This window comes from Rhea americana, unplaced genomic scaffold (genome assembly GCF_003343005.1).
Source record: "Rhea americana isolate MKP2758 unplaced genomic scaffold, rheAme1 scaffold_396, whole genome shotgun sequence".
In the NCBI taxonomy this organism is placed as follows: domain Eukaryota; kingdom Metazoa; phylum Chordata; class Aves; order Rheiformes; family Rheidae; genus Rhea; species Rhea americana.
Window position 1 is genome coordinate 249,484 of NW_028186530.1, and position 17,515 is coordinate 266,998.

The 17,515-nt window shown below is 37.4% G+C and overlaps 1 protein-coding gene across 1 annotated transcript; it reads left to right on the top strand.

The window, feature by feature from the left end:
• The first annotated feature begins 177 nt into the window (after positions 1-177).
• ZBTB8B (zinc finger and BTB domain containing 8B) lies at positions 178-6,451 on the top strand. Its single transcript, XM_085313796.1, has 3 exons — positions 178-1,240; positions 3,832-4,010; positions 4,310-6,451. Exons 1-3 carry the CDS (start codon positions 295-297, stop codon positions 4,625-4,627), a joined length of 1,443 nt encoding a protein of 480 aa, XP_085169922.1. The 5' UTR covers positions 178-294; the 3' UTR covers positions 4,628-6,451.
• The last annotated feature ends 11,064 nt before the right edge of the window (positions 6,452-17,515 follow it).

Sequence of the window (17,515 nt, forward strand, 5' to 3'; positions counted from 1 at the left end):
GCGCCCCGGGAGCGCCGGCAGGGCCGGGGTCTGGCGGCCCCCCCCCCGGTTCGTGAGGCCTCGCTGCGGCGGGGGGAAGCGCCGCGGGGCGGGGGGAGGGGCGCGGGCCTCGGGCTGCCCCCACACCGCCTTTCGGGGCGCTTGCGGCTGGAGCTCGGCGCTCCGGCCCTCGGAGGAGGCTGGCGGAGGGACGTGCCGGCGCCGCCGGCTCGGCCGTCTGCTCCCGGGGGCTTCTTGCGCTAACGGCTTCCCCTTACCGGCTCTTGACAGCGACCCGAGGCGGCGGCAGGAGCAATGGAGATGCAGTCGTACTACACCAAGCTTTTGGGAGAGCTCAACGAGCAGCGGAAGAGGGACTTTTTCTGTGACTGCAGTATTATTGTGGAGGGGAGGATCTTCAAAGCACACAAAAACATTTTATTTGCAAACAGTGGCTATTTCAGAGCCTTACTGATTCATTACATCCAAGACAGCGGACGACACAGCACTGCTTCTTTGGACATTGTCACGTCAGAGGCCTTCTCCGTCATCTTAGATTTCCTTTATTCAGGGAAGCTAGATCTCTGTGGGGAAAATGTTATTGAGGTCATGTCTGCAGCTAGCTATTTGCAGATGACTGATGTGGTCAACTTCTGCAAAACATATATAAGGTCATCATTAGATATTTGCAGAAAAATAGAGAGAGAAGCTGCTTTTTATCAGGCCGATAGTGGGAGTGCTAGTTCTGCAAGAGAGGGCACCTCTTACGGTTCAAAGAGCCAGTGCTCTGCCTCTGTCTCTTCCCTGCAAGAAAAGGAAAGGATTTCAGGTTGTCAGAGAGATCCTCCCTGTGGCGAATGCAGCAGCTGCCATCCCTTGGAGCTCGTGGTGAGAGACCCCGTAAGCAGTGACTCTCCAGATGACGTTAATTCTTCACTGCCCAAGGGGGTAGAACCTAAAGTAGAGTTTGACCCAGACGGAGTAGAGGTAGAAGTGGGGGAACGTCTGCAGCAGTATCCAACTCCGTTGTCCCTTGAGCAGATGGAAGAGGGGCTGCACAGTGGGCAGGCGATGGACCTGGCCTGCAATAACTATCACATGAAACAATTTCTTGAGGCCCTGTTGCGCAACAGCACAGCTCAGAGAAAGGACGATGTGGTTCACCACTTTGTTCGGGGCTTTGAGGGTAGGCCAGAGGATGCAGGGGTAGCAATGAGTTCCATGATGGACATTCACAGCGACTGGTATGGTGAGGACACAGGTGAGAGGACTCCTGAGGGTGTAGCGCATCAGTGTAATTGATGAGGAAACTGCTTAGTTGTGCAACTCCCTTTGTTAATTGAACAGTTATTCTTGTTCAGGAATATATTGCTGAATTTTATGCCGTAGCAAAATAAACTATTGTTGTGGACTTCAAAAGAAAGCTGTACTCATTTATTCAGTGCAGCATTTGGAAGGTAAGTATTTCTGATAGTTTTACAATGTTTTTGAAGCAGACCCCGGAGCTGGATTTTGGTGAACCTGCTTTAATAAACAATCTCATTTGGGACCTTGTTGGAATGGCAGGTGGATGTTAAAAGACAATCTTCATAATTTCAGTGGTATAAAGAGCAATCAGACAAATAAATTGGGCTGCCCTGAGAGGGATGTCTGTAAAAACTGTCACACCAGAAGTAGTTTTTTCCGCTGGAGCTCCTGGTAGCTGATCAGTTGCTGGATGATAGTCGTCTTTGTTGCTACCTCCTTTGAACTTCAAAACAGCAGAAATCAGTTTTATTCGTTACTAAGTGGTACCTAGAATGTCTTTAATGCTTAAATGTTTAAAGCACTGAAAGCTCTAAATTCTGCATGGTATTGCATAAAGACTTAACTTGCTCTTCTAGAGACAGATTCCTGTTTTGGCTGCTGGTCATTTTGGCTTCTGCTGGTTTCACTAGCCCAGTCTCTGTTGGGTTGCCTTATCACTGGCAGGAATGTTGCATAGCAGCAATGTCAGGGACTTGCAGAAGTTCATGCATCTCCTGAAACGGACACTGAGGATTTGGGCATTTTATCTGCTTACAGTAATGCTGGAGCACTACTTTGTACGAACTAACTTACAGGGGGAGGGAGGTTGCTCTGGTGTACACCGCAAGCRTTACAGGCTCTCAGGATGCTACAAGTTAAATAGTGGTGGGGCCACACAAAGGAAACCTTTCATAGATCTAGATAGCAAGCTTACATTCAGGCCGTTTCCAGCTCAAGCATGCATGATCTTAAAGCCAATAAAAGCATTATATCCTCTCAAATAAATCTGACAGTCACTAATCCAGTCTCAAAGCTTTACCAAAAGACTAAAGTTGTCAGAACAGAGTACTGGCACTAGATCATGTCCACACTTTTTAAGTGTTGTAGCAAGGCAGGGGCATCTAACAGATAAACTGTACTTAACTATTTTCCTCTTAAAATCTTCAGATGGTTAGTGTAGCATTGAAATGTTTTTAAAATATGATAGAGAACATGTGGTGTTATGACAACATATTAGAAATGTTAAAGCTAGAACTGTTTTATATAGGTAATAGCCTCCTTCCATTCAGTTAATATTTCTCTGCTAAAAATGAACGTTGTAAGTGTACAGTAGAATGGGAATACTTTTTCACTGTTTTTAGTGCTCCTGGCATCTTCAGCATTTTCACAAAAAACAACCATGAAGGCAGGTCCTGATAAACAAAAGAATGACCCTTCCACACACTCAAAATTTTTTGAAGACAGATGAGGTAAATAGCATTTAAGCATCCATATCTCTGGTAGACATTCTGGCTGTCTCCCTAGCTGGTGGAGGGAAAACTGGCACCTCTAGAGTGTGGTGGCTCTCATCCTGAAGCAGACACTGGGAACTTTGTAGAGCTTTAGACCAGCTGAATTTCTCCTGAAGGCTACATATCAATACTAAATATTCACCTTTTCTGAGACTGAGATGGAAAAAGCTTAATTCAAAGAATGCTCTAAAGCTCTATCTTCTTTGATGGACCTATTAAGGCACCTTTGGCTCAATATGCAAATGCTTTTCTGAATCAGTACTTAAAACTGTTAGGGACAGCTGATCTTTTAATGCAACACCTCAACCTTTATGCTACAAAAGAAGCTCAACATGTGGGCTGCTACTGAAAAACTTCACAATACTCACGTTTATGTAAAATAAAATATTCAAATTCTCAGTTGTTGAATCTGAATTCATAAATTAAATATTGTGTGTATGCAGTCTGATTCCAGGAAAAGTAAAACAAAACTAGCAAATATATTGGAATCCTTCGTCTGTTATTTCCAGTAGAAAGGCTGAAGGGAATGAGAGTAGAAAAAAAATCTTCATCTTTTTAGATGGGTTCCCCACGTTAAAATTAATGCACTTTCTGAAAGCATGTGGAAAGCATTGCACTACTGCCTGTGGTTTATGTTAAAGGTTCTAAGTCTCTTTAATGCTAATGGAATGACATCTTAAAAAGGGGGGGGGGGGAGAAGAAAATAGGAGACTTTTTTGGCTGGGACAGTGGAAAGGCCCCACTGCTCTAAATGCGTATTTTTGGCACTTCAATGTTTTTTTAAATAAAATCGATTTGTTTTTCTACTGTGAGCTGAGTCAATCAAAATTGTGATCCGTAGAAATATAGTCAACCTGATTTTCAAGAGATTTGATCATCTGCAGCTCCATTAACATTTTCTGAAATTGTACAACCTACAGAAATTCCAGGTAAGCCAAATAAAGAGGGGAAAGCACAGTTACCTTGATTCTGATTTGCAACAAGGAGAGTAAGAAGCCAACAAAGCTAACATTGCTGAACTGCCTAATCTAATGCACTGTTTTTTTTTCAAAAGGTGATGTGTTAGTTGTGCCAATCAAGCTTCACAAATGTCCGTTCTGTCCCTACACGGCTAAACAGAAAGGAATACTAAAACGACACATTCGCTCTCACACGGGTGAGAGACCCTACCCCTGTGAGACATGTGGGAAACGTTTCACTCGGCAAGAACACCTTCGGAGTCATGCTTTAAGTGTAAGTTTGAAAGACAGTATCTATTAGAAGATTAAAAAAAGGGGGTCTTTTTTTTGGTATCATTATGCTATCCTAGGTAAAAACCATATTCATCATATTTTGAATTAAGGCTGCTTTAAACTACATTGCTTGCTGCCACCATATGAGATAAACTTTGCCAATAAGTTTAAGCATCTGCCCTATAGCTTAAGTGTAGATGTCTTCCTGTTGTAGGAATATACACAGACTAACCCCTTGGAAAAAGCTAAGGCAAGAAGGTAGATTGAGTTTTTACTATGACATTTTATTTTTAACTTTAGGTGCATCGATCAAACAAGCCAATTATCTGCAAAGGTTGCAGAAGAACGTTCACAAGTAGCATGTCTCAAGGATTACGCCGCTTTGGCTTGTGTGACAGCTGCACGTGTGTGACCACTACACATGAGGACTCGATGCCTATTAATCTCAGCCTAATGGAACCTTCCTCAGAAGGCCAAGAGAAGGGTGATACAGATAATGATTGGCCCATATATGTGGAGTCTGGAGAGGAAAATGATCCAGCCGATGATGATGATGCCGATGGTGATGATAAACAGGAAATCCACAGGAGCTTATCAGATCGAGAAACGCTTATGTAGCAGTGAGATGAGAGTGGGAGCATTTAAAGCATCTCCCTGACACTCAGTGGTCAGAGTGGTCAGTCTGCAATGGAAAACTGGGTATTTGTCCTGTTAGTAAGACTATACTGTTTTTTATCATTCCATTTTTAAAAGAACAGTGAGGAGAACTGGATTTTTTTTTATATTTTTAAGTTTTCAGTGCTGTGCACCATAATTTTTTGGAGAATCTTCTGTCTAGGGTTCACAGAGGTTGTACTTGAATAATCTCCTGTTGTGTCTCTGCATCCCAGGTTTAAGGAAGAAGCAGCACATTTTGCAAGTGGAACAATTCTGTGTTATTTTGATACCAGGTTTCTTCCAGTACTGCTGTCATAGTCCTTAATCCCTGATCTTAAACAGGCACGGTCTTCTCTCTGAAAAGAGATGTAGGTTAAAAGAAATGTACTTTTCATCCATTACCTTGGACTTTTCCAAACTAAACTGTGATCTTTCTATGTTAGGATGGTATTATCTAAACTGTAAACCTTAGCTGTTTATTTAGACAAGACTTGACCTGGAAACCAGGGTAGACCAACCAGGCTGACAAAAATAGGCTGCAGATGAAAGTATAGACAGCAAGAATAAATATATTTCACCAATGAGATATTTAGAGAGCAAGCTGCTTTTTCTGAATTGTTTTCACTGCATCTGCCTCTCTTGATTGGACTGTAGATCTTCAGATGTGTCTGTAATGACATTTAGACCACACTAGATCTGGCTCAAGAAGCACTAAGCACACTTAAGATGTTGTAACATTATGGTGTCTGATGCTCTTGTCACTCAGTTGAGAATAAGTGAACTGCCCAATTCTCYTCACTTTTTTACAGTAGAAGTTAAAATCTGTCAATCAGGTTATTTTGGAATTCTAATTCTATTAAGTTAAATATCCAGATTCATAGCTGATGTAGCTGAGGAGCAGTTAAATATCTGAGCTATGCATTATGAAAGAGCTCTGTATACCTTTTTTAAGCAATTGGGTGGGAAATCTCAGAAATTTGTACTAGCTTCTTTGTATGCAAATCCTTTTTCTCGTACTATATTTTTAGTCTTTGGCAGTCCTCCTTATGGCTTACATTGTTGTGTGAATTTATCCAAGTACTGTTTTGTTAAAATTCCAGTGTGGACCTCCTGTTGCTGCTGGGATAGGTAAAGGTTGGYTTTCAAAGGGGGTGAGGTCATGTTACCTTTTCAGTACCGAATTGATATAAGCTATGAAAATCAAGCTGGGAAGCTTTAGAAGAACAAGCAACACCAACAGAAAGCCTATTTGTTCATGGGTAACCTACTGTTTCCTAATGAAGAGACAGTATTGAAAGATTCTGTGAAGTAAGACTGTATAGAGTTAATACTTATTTAAGTGCTTAATGAAAAGGCAGATTGCATAGGAGTATTTCTAGTTGGAGTTAAGTACTAGATCAGAGAAGACTGGAGTAAGACATGGCTGGCAAAGAATAAGTTCCTCTCACTTTGCAAGACAGTATTTTTTTTGAAGTATTAAASAAATACTTCACAGTAGGGAAACATACAATAAAACCTGGGTGGGAGGGAAAGGTCCTCTGATTTAACCTTTTTTATATATATCTTTATGTATTTTATCACATACTGAATAAGAGCAATTCAGTTTATCTGCTTCATGCCRCAGTGAAGCAATGATCTTGTTGCAATGTCACAATTTGCTTGTACAGAAGTGATTCGGATATTGCAAAGGCAGAGAAGAATTCATTGCCAGATCAAGTAGGGCAAGGAAAGAAGAAATAAGCTTCTTCCTGAACAAGTCACTTTTTTTTTTTTTTTTTNTTTTTTTTTTTTTTTTGCTACTTTATTAATGGTTCATAAAAACAGCAGAAGGTAAGTAGACTTGTTTTGAAATGTCTCTCTAGATCTACGTTCTTGGTAAGTGCTACCCTCTCAGGAAGATACTGGCATCACTTCCTGAGTTTATTTTCTGAAGTTTAAATTGAGTAAGCAATGTATCATCTTTAAGATCTGCTATTTATAGCTGCATTATGAGTTTTAAACTTTCAGTAGCCCCTATTCCAGATCATTTATAAATTGGGAGTTTGTAATAGCTGAACAGTATCATAGTGACACCAGAATAGAAAAATATAATTGAAGCAAAGTTTTCAAAAAATTTCAGGACTCTGTAGTCCCTGTTTAGTCATCTAAATAAAAACTTTCAAAAAGACAGATCATGTAGGTGCCAGATTTGGAGCAGAGCTCTTTTGAAAATCCTACTGTAATTTTGGATGCCAAGCACTTTTGAGTATCTGCGCAAAAGGTGGGCTTCTAAATCATGTAAGCAGGTTTGAAAATTCCCCCTGACACCCACCCCCCAGCTCACTGGGATTACTCTTTTGGACTACTCTATTTTTGTTGAGCCAGTCCAGCKTCAGAGGGTATTTTCCTGATATTTGATTATCTGATAAAGGAAGGACCTCTTTGTGTGAGAACACCTGAAAGAGAATCATGGTGTCTGTGATTGCTGGGAGACTAACTGGCACAATGAAAGTGGAGTAGGAACATAAATTGGGATCCGAAATGGTATTTAGTGACTAGGCATCCCACTCTCTGGCATCTCATTGTAAATATTGTAGAGGCCACTAGACATGCAATATCAGTTGGGCATGGTGCTAGCTAGTGTGCTATAATTAAACTGTCAGATGATTTAGCTTACCACACTGTTGAACTGTGCTGAGGTGCAGACTAGCTAATTCTGAAATTGTGAGGACATTCAGAGAAGGGAAAATTAAAATCTTGTGAAAGTCTGTATGTAATAGAGTTAAGAGCTGCAGGAAAGACTGCACAGACCTTCAGCATTTTTACTTCAACCTGCTTTATCTTAGAGATTGTTGTTGTGTGTTTTGTGCGTAGAAAATGGAGCTGTGTTAACTTGTGAAACACGGGGTAAAGGGTGGGTGGGGGAGGCATTACATTTGCATTTCTGATTGAAAGTGACCACCAAAATTGATGTTTCCTGTGGATCTGTCATATTGTGCTACTTTGTTTTTAATGGAGTCCTTTAGTCTTTGTATTTAGTGGAACAGGGTGTAATTTACCCACTTTCTTGTGACCATGTTCATGTAAATCTGTTTGCTGTGCACCTGTTTTTTGAAATGTTTTTTTCTGAAATCTTCCATTGTAAATCCAGCCTCTACAAAATTTGAAAAAATGACCTGGCTGTTTTAAGAATCATATGGTGCTTAATGAAGAATCAAAAATAATGTTTTTAGAAAACTTATTTCTAGTATCTCTTTCTCAAAGACTTTAAAAGGCCACACAGTCTGCATATCTTAAAGTTTTAGCTCTATGTAACCCACTTTGTTTAGGAATATACATTTTAATGTACTTTTGCACATAATTGCACTGTATTTCACTAAAGGAATACATGCTGCACTGATATTAATAGYGCATTTTACCTCTTAGTGCAAGACCTTGTAAATCTTCCAAATGTGGTCATTTAATTTCCTGATGTTTTGTAAGGCAGTTGCATAACTGGAATCCTTTAGTCTAGTTTAAATGATGAATTCTTACAAACTGAAACTTTATTTGTGGAAGTGACTTAACTAGAATAGTGGATCTTGGAGCACTTTGGAGGTTTTTGATTGTCCAGAAAATAAAACACGTTGAGAGGGTAGCTTTTTTTCATTCACAAAGTTGACTAAGATATATAGATTAAATCTTACACTTAAATTTCTGGGAATTAAAAATGAATATATCCATAGTTAGCAAAAGACATCATGCAAGCAYAAATCACGTTCATGTTAGGAAAAGATTAAAAGGATGCTGTCAACTTAAAACCTAGCCAACTTTCTTTTTCTAAGAAATTCTTATATATTAACACTAACTTTGTTTCAATATCAGTTTTTGTAGTTTCATAATCATCTTAATTTTTAGAACTCTTTATTTTAAAGCTTTCCCCTTTTTATGTTATGGTGAAAAAATCCACACAACTGGATAGTAGTTACTGATGCTGGCCAGAACAAAATGCTGACAAATACCTGTAATAAAATGCCTGGGGAAAAAAAAGGAAAAAAAAATCCTAGATCATTCTGCAGCGATAGTGGATATTTCACAATTCAACTGTTTAAAATCTGCTTTTACAGAATGTATTTAAAACCTGTATTTATCTGTTGATTTAGAGTATCTTGAAATCAATGGAAAATACAATAAATCCTACTTTCTTTTTCCTGTTTTAATTTAAACAGTGAAATCTGTTCATTTTTATTTTATGGGGGATCTTTATGTTAATATTTTTGTATTACGGAAGTGCCTGGGAAGTATTCCTATTTCAAAACCTGCTTATCATTGAATTTTTTAAATCATTAGAACTTTTCCATTAGAATTAAAGGTTTTGTTTATGAWTTTTTTTTTAATTCAACTTATGTACACAGTGCTTTCTGCCCTTTAATGTGCACACACAAATTGTATTCATTCTCTTAAAGCCTATTGTTAATATTATGCCAACCAAATAATTGCAGACAGTCTGTTTTTTCCCTTGTTGTCAGATTGTTTAAAATTCAATTCTTCTCTATGTCTGGGAATATATTTAGCATGTATTAGAAGCTAAAGGACATTAGCTGTTAAAACCTTTCAAATTACTCCTTTAGGCATGCATATGTTCTAGTAAAACAGAATCCTGATGGTAACTCCAAAACCTTCCCCCCCCCCCATTAAATGCTTATGGGCAGAAGTCTGGATACTAGTAAATAAAATCTCAAAACGGTAAGTACTGTACACAGCAACTTTAAATGCCATCGCAAAATATCCAAAGGCAATATGCCAGACTTCAAACTTTGCGCTGCCATTCAAGATGCAAAGTATTTGAAATGATCTACTAAAAGATATGACTCTGTACTTCTTACATGCCTTTAGCATAACTAGCTCAATCTGCAGTCCTGTAAAAGTTTAGACACATGATCGATCCACTGATCGTGAGCCTAATTATTTTGCCCTAATTATTAGGGCAAAATTTAAGCTTATATTAACGGTTTTACAGAATTAGAAACCGAAACAACTCTTAGAAATTCTTTAAGTTCTTCAATTACAAGGTTTATTTTACGCTTTCTTTTTAGCTGCTGTTTTTTTTTTCTCAAGTCAGAGGAGAATTATGTGAACACTAATTTCATTTTAGATCCAATGGTTGTGCTACTGATTTTTCAAGTTCTGTGTTTTTTCAATTGTTAGTAAGATATGGGAGTGTGTATTGTTCAAACAAAATTAAGAACCTTGCTTTGTAATCGTTTTATTGTTATAATTGTTTGTGGTTTTTTTAATACTACAAAGACATCTTTTATCGGTAAATAATGTGACAGCTATTTCTAGATTACAAAAATTTTTGAATACCTCAGTCTTTAGAGACTTGGATGATTCTTCTCCTGTATGAAACTAAAAGCTAAAATACTCACTAAACTAAATAATAGGTAATACTCTGAATCTGAAAAGATACCCTGATTTTTGAACATTCTTATTTTAGGTATCATGTAGATGGATTTATGGCTAGACCCAAGAGCCTTCATAAATCTAAACACCCATTCCAGGATCTGTTCATGTGAAAGCCAATATAGTGATAGCACTGTATTTTATAAACAAGATTTTGCGTGTTTGCTGAGGCAGTAAAGGAGGTTTTTCATGTTCATTATTCATTTTGTTAATGCAGCATCTCCAGAGAGTTTATTAGTCTGATCAAAATTATATTGTCTTAAAATACTAATTGGTACAAATGATGTTTTCTTTTGTACCATCTGAATCTGATGCATGTGAAATTCAGTTATCCCTGCTTTCTTTAAACATCTATCCTCTTTCACATTTTTCAGTTTTAACTCTGTTTAACAAACCTTTAAATGCAGAAGAAATATGACTTTTAAAAAGTGTCCCAGTACATGCAAAATATGGGCACCTAAAAAAAAATCTAGTATTATTCTGGTGAGTAAAAAAAGTGCTAGGGAATGAAAGAAGGGACTGACAACCAATTTTTCATGCTCTGGTTCTGTAAGAATTTAGGACCAATAATTCTATCTGGAAAAAAAGATCATGTAAAGTTCTAAATCTAGGCTCTTTATTGCATTTCCCAAAGGATAATTTTACAGTATTTAGACAATTAAGAGTACAACCATGTAAGCAAGTGTAACTCAGCAGACCTTTCCAGATTTAATAGCTGGACAGCTTCCACTGATCAGTGAAACAGAAGTTGCACTGACATTTTATCCAGAGCTGCCAGATTTGCAAGTGTATCCCTCTTGATGTTGAGATGTCTGTGTGTGTATGTATTGGGGTGGAAGAGATAAATAAAACCGAAGTCGAGAATTAATGTACATCACCACCATATACGCAGTTTACCCTTTCAAGGGGTGGGGATCAAATCTTTTAAGTGTTTTTTGTAAGTTTTTTTCTACAGTGGTTCATTACTGAATTTGTCTTTATTGTATGTTAAATTGTATTATACATGTTTATATCATTGTATGTAGTCTGGTTATTTTATAGTTAAGGAACAGAAAACATTAAATATTAATCTAACATTAAGTGCAATTTTTTCCATTTCCCACAGAAAGGGAAGACACTGGAGTTAATTAGGTATCTTGGTAATAATTTTGTGAGATTTTTTACCTGGAGATGTACTTTAGCAGGGATATGCCAAGGTTACTTTTGGGGCAGGGGAAAAGACATGGACTGAGCAAGGATGTGTGGATAAATACATAGAACCATTTCTATAGTTTTGTCATATCCTATACTCTTCACAGGTTGTAAACATAATGTTTAGAAGATATCCTGCTCAGCTAAGGTTTGGTGGTATATTGGCAGTTAGAAGAATCTTCCTGTTATTTTACAGTTTAGGACAAGATACAGTAATTTCCTTTTTATCACTGATTCTGATAAATCACAGAGCTGTGACATTTCACACAAGTCACTTCTTGTTATATATATATWTTTTTTTTATTTAAATTTTCACAAATCCATCCAGCTTGCAAGCCAATACATAGAAAACGTAAGTGCCATGTGACGCTGACAGAGCAGGCAGTGCAAGAAGGGACAAGGTGTTACAGAGTATGTAATGAGTGTCTGGATGAACCTGGTATAGGAAGTATTTCTACTGACCTGGAAGCTGAGCAAGCATTTGTGTCCATACTAGAAGAGAACAAGGGTGCTCGTTAGGGATCTAAGTGAAGACCACAGAGCTAAAGAAATTCTGTACAAGTCTACTGTCTCTGTCACACAGAAAGCTGATGAAAGTGAGGATGACGCCAAGGCAAAAAAACTAAAGCCAAATATTAGCTGGCAGTGTCTTACATGACAGTAATAATCTCATCCTTAAACTCATTTCTGATGTCTTGGTCCTGGTTCTCCTACATCCATGTCTATTTAACTTTAAAAAGCTTTTTCGTTATGATTGTGATATATTCTTATCTGCACATTCTGTATTCCTCAAGGCATCACATCCTGTAACACAGAAAAATATCCTGAGATGGAATGATGAACAACTCACCTACTAAGTACCAAAATAATGTATTTCTGTGACACAAAGTTTTTCAGAAGTCTTCAAACAAACAAAAAATGTTCACCAATGTTCACTGAAAACTACTTTTCCTTTAAAAAGTGTAGCACTATTTTAAAAGCAATAGTTTTTGCAAGACTGTAAACTATAACTCCTGTTGTTCACATTGTTTTATTATGTACATTTTATATCCAGGAAAAAAAAAAGAAAAAAAAAAGAAAAAAGGCTGGCTAGTAATTCATTCCACAAGCATGGTACGTTTGTGATCCAGTAGAAGAGGCTGGTGATTATTTCTTGCATGCTGAAAAGAGGAAAGGAATTGTGTTACTTTAGCACCAGGGTGTTTGTAATTTTCCTTACACTTTCATAATTTAAAAATAAATATGAAATAAAAACATTGGTAAATGCATTGTACTTCATTCACACATCTGAGTAAAATCCATCTTAATGATAACAAACTAGTCTTGTGAATCAATGCATGTCAGTCTTTGACTCTATAGTACCTCAGTTGTACTCTTTTGAATTTTCTTTGGTAATAAGTATCACAAAATACTTAAAAACAGAAAACATACACCGTCATTGAAATTAAAACTTTTTTGAAATGTTATTTTAAAGGGAAACTGAAATATTTTAACTGGTGCTACTGTTAATTATACTTGGTTACCAAAACCCAAATAAGATGATGCAAAATTTATGTTAATAATCTTCATATCAGCATTAGCAAAGAAGGTGAATTTTTTAAGTCTTGTTTTTACATTGCTCCTTAAAAGACACACTATCAATCTTTCATTTGAACACACAATACTATGTTGCTGTGAGAAGCATGTCTTCTAAATAGCTGCTAAGTTTATTCCCATTGGATAGGTTCTCCAAGCAATATCTGATCTTCCAAGTGGAGCTTTCTTGGCCAGGAACAGTAACTCACAAATGTAGAGTTACAAAACAAAGCACTAGACTAAATAACACACTTCTAGAATCAGTATATTGTGATGTATTGTGCAAAACAGGATGAAGATAGTTTCTGTGCATGAGAAAACCAGTAGTCAGCTCTGTGGCTGCTCCTAGCAAGAGTGAGTAGACCTGGGCAAGGTTACTAAAGTATTCTGAGCAAAGAACTTGCAAACTCTTTGAAATTTCTAATTAAAATTACTCTAAATATCACTGCATTTTTTCTGCTTTTTAAATTCTCTTAGTCTGTTCCTAATAGAGGGGAACTCTTAATTCTCACTGGTATTCAAATAAACTGCCATGCTTAGCTTTCACTGGTATACAAGTGAGAGTACAAATGATCTGAAAATGCAGCTATGTCAGATAGAACATATGGCTACAAATAGTTTGTTTCATAAGGAAGTTTTCAGCAGATGATGTATTTTTGGCATGGATCTGAAAAAATGTGTAGGCTGTTATATAAAAAGAGGTGCTACTTCGTTGAATTTGCAGGCAAAATCCAACTTTAGAGGAATGAATTCAAGCACTACAAAAGCCTGGTACTGGAAATAAAAAAAAATATTTTTTAAACTTAAAGATTTATAATAAATTTAAGTATATTACTGTATGTCCCAGTTTTTGTTTCTGAGAGAGTTTAATCTTAGTATTCTCAAACAATATGGCTTAGTTCCACATACACAATGCTTTTTTTTTTGTGGAAAGTATGGAAAAGACTGAAGGTCCAAGGACTCAACCCTGTTTAGCGCGGTCAACCTCTGTGCTTGTGCATACATCTCCATAGAAATCAGCAAGTATCAAAGAGACAGTGATCTGTGCTGGCAGAACAATTTACATAGTGGTGAGATGTATGGAAAACTAAGAAAAAAAGACTGTACTCGAAGAAAATTTGCTAACTGCTCATTAATACCCTAAGAATGAAAATAAATATATTCACTGAAGATGGAATTTTGTTTATAGCAAGATTATCTGGATTGAGAGAATCTAAATTTAACTTATTCTTCACTTTAGTGAAATTGATAGATCTCTCAGAACTTAAATGTTGACAGGAATTTACCTTTGAAATAAAAACCATCTGTAAGCAGGCACCTTGAAATTCAAACCGGGCACTCAGAAGCAAATAGGGATATGCTATATTGTTACCTTTTGTGCTGTTACCTACAGAAACAACCATACTTTCTCTACATTTGCCTGATTAAAAACCAGCACTTAGAGACTCTTTCTAAATATGGTTTACCAGTAGCTGTAGAACAGATCCTAAGACTATGAATATCAGGAGGGCATTTAACAGAGACCGCCATTTTTACTGCTTTCAAACAGAAAGAAGTGTATATTTGTTTATTTCTGTAACTAAAATGTATAAAATCAAGTGAATTCATGATTAAAAAACCTGAAGGAAATTATTATGAACTACTTAAGTTCTAAGAAAAGTATTGTTCAGCTAATTTGCAATAATATTCATTTGTCCTGAAAGATAAGTTTGCAGTGGTAGAAACTTGATGGTTCATTCACCTTTCTTACATCTGGACTTTTTCCTGACATAGAGGAGCCAGCTTGGCTCCTTCTGTTTATATAATTCACTGTAGTGCCAGTTTCTCTCATTGCCTGTATTGACTTGCTTTGGACTACAGGTAAATGTGTTACATGCCAGTTGAGCCATTCTAAATTCAATTTATTTCAGTGCAGAAAGGAATCATGACCAAAGGTATGATGTTTGAGTCTGGTATTCTCCAATCTTGACAAGAAACATCTGCTGCCAGATTAAAGCAAGTGCAAATACTTGTCTGCAGATACAGACTGGATCTCTCCACTGAAGAAAAACAAAATACATCATACTAAACAACTCTCACAGTAGTTTCTATATAGTATTTTACTAGAACACAAATAAACTTCATCCAAGGCTGAAAACTGATAAAATTGGCATGAGACTCTTCTCACACACCACATGTCCACAACCTTTAGGCATGACATGGTAAGGTCTTCAGTGGCTTGCAGAAAGGAACACTGTATGAGTGAATGCAATACAAATAAAATGTGAAATATTGTTTTGTCCTGTTTTTCTTCTTTCTATCTGTTTGCTTATGGCTACAGCTTCTTTTCTTTCTTGTCCAAATTCTCTTTGCTTCTTTGCGAGAAATCAGTTAGGTAATGCCAGCCCCAGAGAGCCATCTGACAATTAGGATGGATGAAGTTTAAGACTAACAAGTATAGACCAAATACCATGAGAACATTTTGCCTCATTTTCTAAAAAGATTGTAACAGATATGACAGCAATGATAAGAATATTGCCGAAGAACTGGGACAGGGCGTAACAATATCTGAGACGCAAGTAAAACTTACCGAGCTTGCTCTGTCCAGACTGAGATAGTAAGAAGGGAACCAATAGCGGAATTGACAAATTCCACTGGACTGAGCACAACTTAGAAAGAACAAGCACAACTAATTGCAAATTAGTAGTAGCTAGTAGCCAGTTTCTAGTGGCTCTGTAAGCTCAGGGATAGCAGTGTATGCAAATTAATGAAAGGACAGCTGTAAGAGCTCATCTAACCCACCATCCTGCTTACAACAGTAGTCAAAAGCAGCTGCTCTGTGGAAGAATATGGCAAGCATACAGCAAAAGTTTTACCTGAATTCTTCCCAAGCCGCCTACAGTTCATGACACAGGGATTCCCCAAGACACACAATATTTCTATAAGCAAATCTCAAGTCTCTCCCACGACCTAATCCAGCATCGCCTGTAATAATCAAAACTTTTTGCATCCGCAACAGTTTATCGCAAGAAATTATAGTGTCTAACAACAAGTTATCTGAGAAACCACCTTGTTTTGTTTGCTCTGTCCCTGCCACCAGCCAGCTTCATTTGATACCACCTTCTTCTTATATTGGAATAAGCAGTGAACAATCAGTCCTACTCATCCATCTGGGACTTTCATGTTATGTGCCTCTTTTTTTTTTTTTTCCATTTTGAAGATTTCACACTATATAGACATTTGCACAAAGTTGTTCCAGATCTTTTATCATTTCTCTTTTCAGTTTTCTGAACCGTTTCAGGCTCCAATGCTCTTTGAAATGAATGAGACCTGGACTGTACAGACTATTCAACATGCAGGTGTGCACTATTGAATAATGTAAAATCTAGAGGAAGCTGGCTACTGGGTTTATGTTGGATTACCTTGAAAAGGGAATGAGGAGGATGAAGAGAGGTATTAATGGTCCTCCGTACCAGCTTTAGAATCAGTTCAGCTAACACATTATTTAAACTTTGATGTAAAAGCACAACACAATCTTATGAAATTTGCAGATGACACAAATTCCAAGGATTTGCCAATACCATGCAAAATAGAATTTAAAGCATAAACTAATATCTTTCTGGACTGCACTGACATGTTCACAGTATAAAATGCAAAAACCATGACCTTCCATAGAAGAATATGCATTACAAACTATTGGAGACAACAGAAGACTAAAGGGATRTACCCACTGATCACAGGATGACTATGAAGCAGCATTGCAATATGGCTTGAAAAGACTAGTCATTTGTAAGATACAGCAAATTCAAATGTTTTCAGATGTCAGAGAATTAATACCATTGTCCAAGGCACTGGAATTTCATGTCAAATGCTGTTTAAGCTCTGATCACTTTTATATTCAAGAGTGATTAATTTAAACTGGCAGGTCTTATGAAAGATTTAAGACTGTGGCCTGCATACCAAAGTTGGAAAGGAGATGGAATCCACAGAACCAAGCAAAATTATTAAAAGAGTGAATTAAGTTGACAATAAATATTGTTACTATATATATATATATATGGATATGATTAGTGGATATGACTAAATTTACAGGAGACACTGAGAGAACATTCCTAACTATCAGAGGAAAGAGTCTTTAGATAACTTTCTCTTTTCCCCTTAGTGGAGAAAGGAACGTAAATTGTTTCAAGATGGACTGTTTTAAGTTTACGGAAGGAAGGGCTAAAAAGGACACAAAGGATATGGTTAAGGCAGAATGGCCCCCATGGGAAAAGAAATATTTATGACAAATATCTGGGGTGTCAGAGCACATAAAAGACCCTGGTGGTAAGAACAGGAAAGATTCCAAACTTCAAGTGAGAGAAGGTGAGCAGCTCTGATAGGATTTCAGACATTATGGTTTCTACAAAAGATAATGGAAGTACGCAAGAAGAAAAAAGGAAAAGAAAAGAAAGAAAAAGAAAAAAAGGACCACCACATCTCCCCCTGAGGAAGCTGCAGACATGTGAAGGAAGGATCTGGGTCATCAAGGCCCCTGCTATACATAAAGGTGTGAAAAAGAAACATCTAGGGCATCACATCCCCTCCTGGGTAGCATGTGGGTGTGAGAGGAGGAAAACAGCCCAGTCTGCAGGGCGATCAGGCGGAGGAAGCTGCTGGGCTGTGCCTGCAATCGGTGCGTTG